The 10,000-nt window shown below is 48.9% G+C and overlaps 1 protein-coding gene across 1 annotated transcript in view; it reads left to right on the top strand.

The window, feature by feature from the left end:
* rab32a (RAB32a, member RAS oncogene family) overlaps positions 1 to 10,000 on the top strand; it is a gene marked incomplete at both ends in the record, with an annotated part of 38,448 nt that overhangs the window by 11,400 nt on the left and 17,048 nt on the right. Inside the window, 1 exon segment of the mRNA XM_080533483.1 lies at positions 8,464 to 8,745. Within this exon segment, the coding sequence (XP_080389609.1) occupies positions 8,464 to 8,745 (282 nt within the window).

Genomic DNA, 10,000 nt, shown 5'->3' with positions numbered 1-10,000 from the left:
TTTTTACTGGACATTTTTATTATGACTTTATTTAACTTGATTGCAGTATGTGCAATATTTAGATGCTGCTCCTGAGCCATAATTAAATAACATTGTTTGTAGAAAGGTCCTATTTTATTTTCATATTGGAATTGTTCAAAAAATTTTGACACTTGAGAGAAACAAAATGGCAGCTGTTTAAAAAACCCATACATAAATATGTTGTTCCAATTCATATCTTTTAAGTTCTCATCCTTGCATTAGAACAGTTTGATGGCATTAGAGCAGTTAACAGTTTGATGGTATCATGTGGTAATGCTCTCTGAACTTAGCCCATGATAGAAGGTGATAGACAGATTCATCCAATCACCTGCCAAGTATTTTTGAAAGTACCTGCCCTTTTCCAAACAACTTCCAATTAAGCTTTCCTAGATGGTTGTGTGAAACAAACCACCTGAGTCAGGTTAGTAATGCTCCATCACATGTTTTAATCTGAAGCTTGATTTTAAAGCAACCCAACTTTAAAGCAACCCAATGTAAGTGTAGTTCTTTCACTCGTAGCTCGGGCTGTGGTGCTAGAGGAGGGACCCTCTAAGTCCCCTGAAGACGTACACACAAATTGCACGTTGATACGACCTTCCTAGCCGGAGATATGGCCACACTTTACAAAAACTTCCTTTGGGTCGCTTTAAAAAATAAATAAATCGCAAATTAAATCGCAATCGCAATATCTGTCCAAATAATCGCAATTCGATTTTTTTCCCCAAATCGTGCAGCCCTAGTGTGTGTGTCTGTCTGTCTCTCAAACTCCCTTAAGAGAAGAGAGATAGGCACTCAGAAAAGCGTTATACAAATAAAGTTATTATTATTATTATTATTATTATTATCTAGATCTGTCTGTAGCAGATAAACACCTCTCTCTCTCCCTGAACACCCGGCAGATCCATGCAACGCTCGCAAAGTTTTACATGAATACCAAGCGGCTAGGAACGGCCCCGAGCTATCCTGACTATCCTGACTTGGAATTCCATGACGAACTCTCTCACACACACACACACACACACACACACAAACTGATGCACCCACCAAACACACACACACACACACTGATGCACCCACCAAACACACACACACACACACGCACACACACACACACACACACGCGCCAAACACACACACACACACACACACACACACAGATGCACGCGCCAAACACACACACACGCACACACACAAACACCATCAATACAGCTAGTGATGTTCTGTAGTGGCATTGCAGTCACACACAAACACACACACACACACACACACCACACACACACACCACACACACACACACACACACACACACACACACACCATAAAATACAGCTAGTGATGTTCGTCACGCTAGCATGTTTGTAAACACACACACACACACTCCTCCCACAGTAACGATCTGCAGATGGCAGACAGGCCGAGCCCTCCGTAGTGGCATGGCTCCCTGGCTCCCTATTGGCCACCGTGGGCTCCTCCCCCCCTCCCCGTGCTACATGCTAATTAGCCTAGCATGGAGAACGCTAGAAGACTTTTTCCATTGAGACCACATGACTGTTATTGTTGTCATAAGCTCCCCATGTCGTCTCTCTGGAATGTGTGTGTGTGTGTGTGTGTGAGTGTGTGAGTGTGTGAGTGTGTGAGTGTGTAAGTGTGTGAGTGTGTGAGTGTGTGTGTGTGTGAGTGTCTGTGTGTTTGTGTGTGTGTGTGTGTGTGTGTGTGTATCCACCTAAGAATACATGGACTTGGTTTGGTTTGATGCGTGTGTGTCAGGCCTTGTGTCATTTGTGTGCGTGTGTGTGTCTGTGTGTGTGTGTGTGTGTGGACATGTGTATGAGTGTGTGCTTGCTTTGTGTGGATGTGTGCGTGTATATACTTCTAAGTGCGCGTAATTGTGTGTCTGTGTCTGTGTCTTTGTCTGTGTGTGTGTGTGTGTGTGTGTGTGTGTGTGTGTGTGTGCGTGCGTGCGTTTCATCAATCTCTATGAACTATTTTCTCTCGGTCTGTTTCCTCTGGGAGGGGGGGAGGGGGAGGGGAGGGGGAGGGGGAGGGGGAGGGGGTCTTCAGCAGGACCAGCTACTCCCTCAGAATAGCAACGCTGCAGCTTATCGATCAGCAGTGAGGCTCTGAATACCTAGTCAGGGGAATCAGGGAATCCATCACATTGTTGCCAATAATATTTGCTTGTGATAAACCCCCTCCCCTCCTCTCCCTGTGTCCTCCCCCCCTCGAAATGTAGATTCAGATTGTGCTTGTGTGCTGACACAATGCAAACCGACTCTCAAGTGGTGTGTGTGTGTGTGTGTGTGTGTGTGTGTGTGTGTGTGTGTGTGTGTGTGTGTGTGTGTGTGTGTGTGTGTGTCTGTGTGTATGTATGTGTGTCTCTGTGTGTGTGTGTGTGTGTGTGTGTGTGTGTGTGTGTGTGTGTGTGTGTGTGTCTGTGTGTATGTGTGTGTGTGTCTGTGTGTGTGAACTGAATGCTGGCTGGGAGAACCGAGGCATAGACAACCACAGCATCTCACCTCCACCTCCACCTCCTCCACCACCTCCACCTCCTCCACCACCACCTCAGTGTGTTGAGGTCACACACCTACCAGTTGTGTACGTGTATGTGTGTGTGTTTGTACGGTACATGTGGGAATACGGTACATGTGGGAAAACTAGGGTGGTTAGGGTTAGGTGCTAGGGTGCTACGGTTAGGGTTAGGGTTAGGGTTAGGTGCTAGGGTGCTAGGGTTAGGGTTAGGGGTAGGGTTAGGGTTAGGGCTAGACATGCCAGCATGTACCAAGTCACCCTAGCACCTAACCCTAACCCTAGTTTTCCCACATGTACCGTAACATATTTCTAAGTGCACGTAATTGTGTGTGTACGTTTAATTGTATGTGTGTGTGTGTGTGCGTATGTGTGTGTGTGTGCGTGTGTGTGTGTGTGTGTGTGTCTGTGTCGAGGCTGTCGAATGTAAGAAACGCAAAAGAAAAGAAAGAAAGAAGCCTGAAAAAAAAAAAAAAAAACTTGATGAGATTTTTTTTTATTCCTGTGTTGCCGTTCCTCTCTCCAGTCCTCCTCTCTCTGCTGGCTCTCTCTCTCTCTTTCTCTCTCTCTCTCTCTCTCTCTCTGCTGGCTCTCTCTCTCTCTCTCCAGTCCTCCTCTCTCTGCTGGCTCTCTCTGAGCGCAGAAAGGCCTGGAGAAATTAAAGCCATTTCAATCCATCGGCTCTAACTACCCTACTGTGTCGTGCCCCCAGTGAATTCACCTGGGGTTAAACCGGCTAAAATTAGACCCGCAATTAGGAGCAATTACTGGCGGGGCCTGTGTAGGCCCCTCAGTGCATTCACTCCCTTGCTCACACTCCCCACAATGCACTGCTGCAATGCTCTGTTTCCATACGAGGCTGGGTAAGTACCTATAATGAAGTGAAACTACAGGGGGAAGAGTCTGCCAGAGCTAGTTCCTGAAACCCTGAAAGCCTGAAAGCCTATCTTTATTCCGTCTCTTAACTCAACTGTTAAATCTCGACTGCTTGTTCAACCAGAACAGCCCCTTACCGGTTCTCTTTTAGAACGATTTAGAACGAATGTGCTGTGGAAAAACGGTGTCCATGTTTCTGCAGTGGACAGATGTGTTTTAGTGTTTTAGGGTGGCCGTTACCCCCCCATCCATGTCATGGATGCTTGTGATTTGATGTTCACCTGTTAGTCATGATAGCAGGTTCTTTCTTTTGTGTGAATGTTTTAATTAGATGAAGGTTAAGCATGAATCATGTCCTCCCAGGGTGTCTCTATGCACCTTGCCACGTCCTGAGAGAACTGGTATGATTAGTTGACATTAATAAGATAATAAGATTAACTTTGGGGTACCAGTATCAAACACAGCTTCAGCTCGTGACTGGCTAGTGTCGTAGTAGGCCTGTATCCACCCTCTGGAACTCTCTACCCGAGGATATCCGCGACTCTCCAACCCTGGACATATTCAAAACTGCCCTTAACACGATCTTCCATACATCTGGCTAGCTCCCCCGTCCTCCATACCTCTGTCTAGCTCCCTGGTCCTCCACACACCTGGCTAGCTCCCTTGTCCTCCATACATCTGGCTAGCTCACTGGTCCTCCATACATCTGGCTAGCTCCCTGGTCCTCCATACATCTGGCTAGCTCCCTGGTCCTCCATACATCTGGCTAGCTCCCTGGTCCTCCATACATCTGGCTAGCTCCCTGGTCCTCCATACATCTGGCTAGCTCCCTGGTCCTCCATACATCTGGCTAGCTCCCTGATCCTCCATACATCTGGCTAGCTCCCTGGTCCTCCATACATCTGGCTAGCTCCCTGGTCCTCCATACATCTGGCTAGCTCCCTGGTCCTCCATACATCTGGCTAGCTCCCTGATCCTCCATACATCTGGCTAGCTCGCCGGTACTTCTCCGCTCCTGCATCTTTCTTGAGTACGTCCACGTATGTTAGTGTGGGACGCCCTCATGATCGATGTCCGTGTGTCGGCTCCCGCAGAACCAGTCTGCTGGCTGGCAGCTCCTGGTGTCTCTGGCCAGCCTCATTCTCCTGACAGAATGTGGATGATGACCTACAGTAGGCTGGTTTAATGATGACCTTTCACTAAAATCTGTCATCATTGTCGTATTAACAGTCAAGTTAGTCAAGTTAACTCCCTGGCCCTCCCTCTTTATCTGTGTGCTACCTGGCTGCTTTGAAAGGAGAGCATCTTTCTCTACCACAGTGGAATGCTTTTGTACACTGATGTTGATCTAGAAGACCTTTTGACTTCTGACCTTGGACATGGACCTGACAGAAGCGCCTCTCTACAGCGTCTTCAGATGCCTCAACCTTTCTAGAACACTCTCTCCGAGGCTCCAGAGCGTCCTCCTCTTCTAAGAGTGTGTCCGTCAGAGAGCCGGAGGAGAGGGGGGGAGGTGAGCACAGCTGTCTGTCTGTTTCACTCAGCGCATCTTCAGACTTTCATTTCTCCCTCTCTTTAAGCATCGAGGCAGCGCCCGGGGGGGGGGAGAGAGAGAGAGAGATTGACTGAGAGACTGACTGAGAGTTCAGCGGAGTGAAAGCTATCTTTTATCCTGCCGAACATCGGAGAGTCTTGACACTGCTGAGAGAGGGAGACGACGTGTCTTTAGAAAACCGTTCTCAAGTCGCTACGATAGGCTAATCTATTTGCTCTGGGAGCGGGGAGGGGCGAGGGGGCTAATCTATTTGCTCCTTCTGTGGGGTGGCGGTGTGCTGGAGGTGTGACACCCCCCTCCCCCCCCCGCCCCCCCCAACCAGGTAAAGTGGAGGTAACGTCTTCTCTTTGTACCCCCCACCCACCCCCCCGACCAAAGATTCACCTCAGTGGAGAACCATCACTCATACTGTCGGCTGACTGACTTCTGTCATCTTGAAGCTTCAGTAAATAAACTCTTGTCTTGGAATTTGCTTTGTAGAGGCTGAGGCTCCACATCAAACTTTCTTTTAACACTAGAACAGCCATGGGTGGGGTCATTAACACTAGAACAGCCCTGCGAGTCAAGAAAAGTGTTCTGTCTTTGCACTCAATCAAATTTCAGGACCCTCCTTTCATGACTTTTCCTAGATGTGTGTGTTCTACCACCCAGTATTCTTACATTTTCACAAAATCACATCAGGATAAGCTAGTATGAAGCTATTTCGCTAGTTTCTCTGTGTAGGAAGCAGGCTAATTTACAAGCGGCCAACTAGTGGTCGTTGTGTGTAAGTAGCAGCTTAGCATTGTAGACGAGGCTGCACTTTTAGTAGGTAAAAAAGGCACGGCTGTTCTAGTGATAACGTGTTTTTCCCCCAAAGCTCACCACTGGAACACAGGACATTCCTGGGGAAATTGGAAATGGTCCTTGATTCCACTAAGGGCAGTTCCATCACCTTTCCATGACAGTATTCTCTATTGTGTGTGTGTGTGTGTGTGTGTGTGTGTGTGTGTGTGTGTGTGTGTGTGTGTTTGTGCGTACGTGTGTGTGTATAAGTCGGACGCTGTATTTTGAGTAAGACACCACAAGACTTTAAATAGGAGATAATGCTTCATGATCAAACTCACAGCCTGGTCTCAATGTCGATAAAAGCCTGCAGATAGAAAATGCTTTCCTGAGCTAATTGTTAATCATCCCTGCAGGCCACCGTATGGCAGCAGTTGATTGCTAGTGACACCCCGCTAGTGACGGTCAGTGTTGCCAGATGGGCGGTTTTCCAGCCCAATTGGGCTAGTTTAGGTTGCATTGTGCTGGTAGAATTGGGCCTTGGGCTGGTGGGCATCATTTTTAAAATATGTATTATGATATATCATATGCTATAATATTTTGTGAATATGTTATATAAAAAATATATGCTTCTTTTATCAATTCGGGCGGATTTTGAGCACTGATTGGGCTGGTAAACATCAGACCAATCTGGCAACACCGCTGACGGTTCCCCTTGCTCTGACATTGTGGAACATGGCCGCCGCTCCCTCAGAGAGACCCCACGGAGGACAGGAGGACAGGAGGACAGGAGGGATCATTATCACGGCACATTTCTCTCCTGACTCGTCTCCTCGGATTAAAGTCACAAAGACAAATCAAGAGAAACTGGGTCAAGATCCGTTTTCTTTTTTCTCCCTCATATTTGGTGGTGGGTAAGAAAACCCACCCTCCTCTAGAGCTTTGTGGATAAAAGCAGGATACAATATGATATACCCAGCCCTGACAGAACACAGGTTACAATATGATATACCCAGCCCTGACAGAACACAGGTTACACTATGGTATACCCAGCCCTGACAGAACACAGGTTACAGTATGATATGCCCAGCCCTGACAGAACACAGGGCTTAAAACACCCAGGAAATGGGACTTTACCAAACACATCGTCCTCCTCAAGCTCCTTGTTTTTTTTATATTTCCAAAGCGTGAAACACATTTGCTGTGAATTAGAGGTAATTGTCGTCATCCTACTGACAGTTTAAGTGTCTGGGCGTGCGCCTCACGGTGATGCTAATTCACACTGGGCTTGTGGACAGGCGGGCCGCCAGCAGGGTCATCAATCACGCCAGAGGCCGTTGTTGTGAAGTGAGGAGGAGGAGGAGGAGAGGGAGGAGGGGGAGGAGGAGGAGGAGGAGGAGGAGGAGGAGGAGGGAGGAGGGGGAGGAGGAGGAGGAGAGGGAGGAGGGGGAGGAGGGGGAGGAGGAGGAGGAGAGGGAGGAGGAGGAGGTGTGGGGTTGTTGTGAAGTGAGGAGGAGGAGGAGGAGAGGGAGGAGGGGGAGGAGGAGGAGGAGGAGAGGGAGGAGGAGGAGGAGGTGTGGGGTTGTTGTGAAGTGAGGAGGAGGAGGAGGAGAGGGAGGAGGAGGAGGAGGTGGGGTTGTTGTGAAGTGAGGAGGAGGAGAGGGAGGAGGAGGAGGAGGAGGGGGAGGGGGAGGGGGAAGAGTGGTGTTGTGAAGTGAGGAGGAGGAGAGGGAGGAGGAGGAGGAGAGGGAGGAGGGGGAGGAGGAGGTGTGGGGCTGCTAGGGGAACTCCCCCAGGCAGGTCTGTGTGATTGTGTCTGACGCCTCTGGTCAGTTGCGTGACCTCACCTGACCCTTAACCCCCGACACCTCGCTATCCGCTAGAGATTGTCCATCGAGTTTTCCAGTTCTGTTTTGTAGCCTATTTCAGATAGATAATTCTAGAACAGCAGTAGGCTACCTCCTATAGATCAGTGGTTCTCAGACCTCTCCTCAAACCTCGGGGACCCCCAGCCGATCCACATATTTGATCTGTTCCACCTCCAGCACACCTGATTCAACTAATCATAATTGCTTGGTACTTGATTAGTTGAATCAGGTGGAACCAGCACTCGAGTTGAGGAGGGATGAGGGGGGATGGCATCTGGGGGTCCCCGAGGAGAGGTTGGAGAATCACTGCTATAGATTGTTTTTTACTCAAAACCCACCTCTTCAAGCTCGCCTTCACCAGTTAACCCTCTCCCCCTCCCCTTCCCATGTGTCTCCAGCACTACCGTAATTAGGCCCTATACTTTCTTTTATTTACCTTTTGTTTATTTTTATTATTACTACTCGATCTTTTCAGTTTGTAAAGCGTCTTTGAGTGTCTAGAAAAGCGCTATATAAGTCTAATGTATTATATTATTATTATTATATATATCCTTACATTTTCTAAATCACATCAGGATAAGCTAGTATGAAGCTATTTTGCAGTTTTTCTGTGTAGGAGGCAGGATAATTTACAAGGCGGCCAACTAGTGGTCGTTGTGTGTAAGTAGCAGCTTCCCATTGTAAAGACTTATGGTCATTTGACCCCCGAGGCGACTTTTATAGTAGATAAACAAGGCACGGCTGTTCTAGTGTTAAACCAACATATAAAAGAAAAAGAGAGAGATGTCTGACATCTGGTCCTCTATCCCAACCCCCACCCTAAGCGTAACCCTGTCCCCCCCCCCGCGTCAGGAGCGGTTCGGGAACATGACGCGGGTCTACTACAAAGAGGCGGTCGGGGCGTTCGTTGTGTTCGACGTGACGCGGGGCTCCACGTTCGAGGCCGTGTCCAAGTGGAAACACGACCTGGACAGCAAGGTGAAGCTGGCCAGCGGGGGGGCGATCCCCTCTGTGCTGCTGGCCAACAAGAGCGACCAGAAGAGAGACGCCTCCTCCTCCGCCACCTCCACCTCCCTCATGGACAACTTCTGCAAGGAGACCGGCTTTCTGGGATGGTTTGAGACCTCAGCTAAGGTGAGGAGGGAGGGAGGGAGGGAGGGAAGGGAGGGAGGGAGGGAAGGTATAGACGGGGTTCCTGGGCTGGTTCGAGACCTCGGCTAAGGTGAGGAGGGAGGGAGGGAAGGAGGGGAAGAGAGGAAGGGAGGGAAGGAGGGAGGGAGGGAGGGAGGGGGGAAGGGAGGGAGGGAGGGAGGGAAGAGAGGAAGGGAGGGGAAGGAGGGAGGGAGGGGAGGGGGGGGAAGGGAGGGAGGGAGGGAAGGAGGAGGGAGGGAGGGAGGGAGGGAGGGAAGGAGGGGAGGGAGGGAGGGAGGAAGGGTAGGGAGGGAAGGTAGGGAGGGAGGGGTAGGGAGGGAAGGTAGGGAGGAGGGGAGGGAGGGAAGGTTAGGGAGGCGGGAGGGAGGTAGGGAAGGTAGGGAGGGGAGGGAGGGAAGGTAGGGAGGGGAGGGAAGGTAGGGAGGGGAGGAAAGGAGTTAGGTTGTGTGATACAGGATGTCAGGTTGTGTGATACAGGGATGTCAGGTTGTGTGATACAGGATGTCAGGTTGTGTGATACAGGATGTCAGGACAGGTTGTGTGATACAGGATGTCAGGTTTGTTGTGATACAGGATGTCAGGTTGTGTGATACAGGATGTCAGGTTGTGTGATACAGGATGTCAGGTTGTGTGATACAGGATGTCAGGTTGGTGTGATACAGGATGTCAGGTTGTGTGATATAGGATGTGGGTATTGCACTGCTTAAACAGGTCTGGTAATGTTCATAAAGCGTGTACAGCTAGCTCTCCCCTAATTGTAAAGCATTAATTATGGATATACTCTAATTACAGTGTGTACATTATGTGCATTTAGGGTGGGGGGGTTTTTTATGCAAGTAAACACTTTAATTTAAGCTATTATACAACAGCAAACACCAAGCTGCTACTCTGCTATCAGGGTTCCCGCACTGGTCTTAAAAAGCCTTAAAGGCTAAAAATCCAGCAATCCAATTTACAAGGCCTAAAAAGGTCTAAAACCGCAGTTATTCGGTCTTAAAAATGATCCCTAATTTCATCACCTCGAGGATGACAAAAATGCTATCATACGGTGTCGCGAATAGGTCTAAAAAAGGTTTAAAAAAAAAGGTCTTAAATGTGACCTTGTTGAAAACTTGTCGGAACCCCTGTACTATGCACACGAGCAGGAAGTTGCCCATATAAGGGCGCGTATCTAAGATGGCTGACATTCCTCACAGCATTAGCTTCTCCAGGCTCGGGGTACATGGCTCATTCATGG

This window comes from Nansenia antarctica (assembly GCF_963989245.1).
Source record: "Nansenia antarctica genome assembly, chromosome: 6".
In the NCBI taxonomy this organism is placed as follows: domain Eukaryota; kingdom Metazoa; phylum Chordata; class Actinopteri; order Argentiniformes; family Microstomatidae; genus Nansenia; species Nansenia antarctica.
The sequence above is the reverse complement of the archived record's forward strand: the minus strand, read 5'-3'. Positions and strand labels throughout refer to the sequence as shown.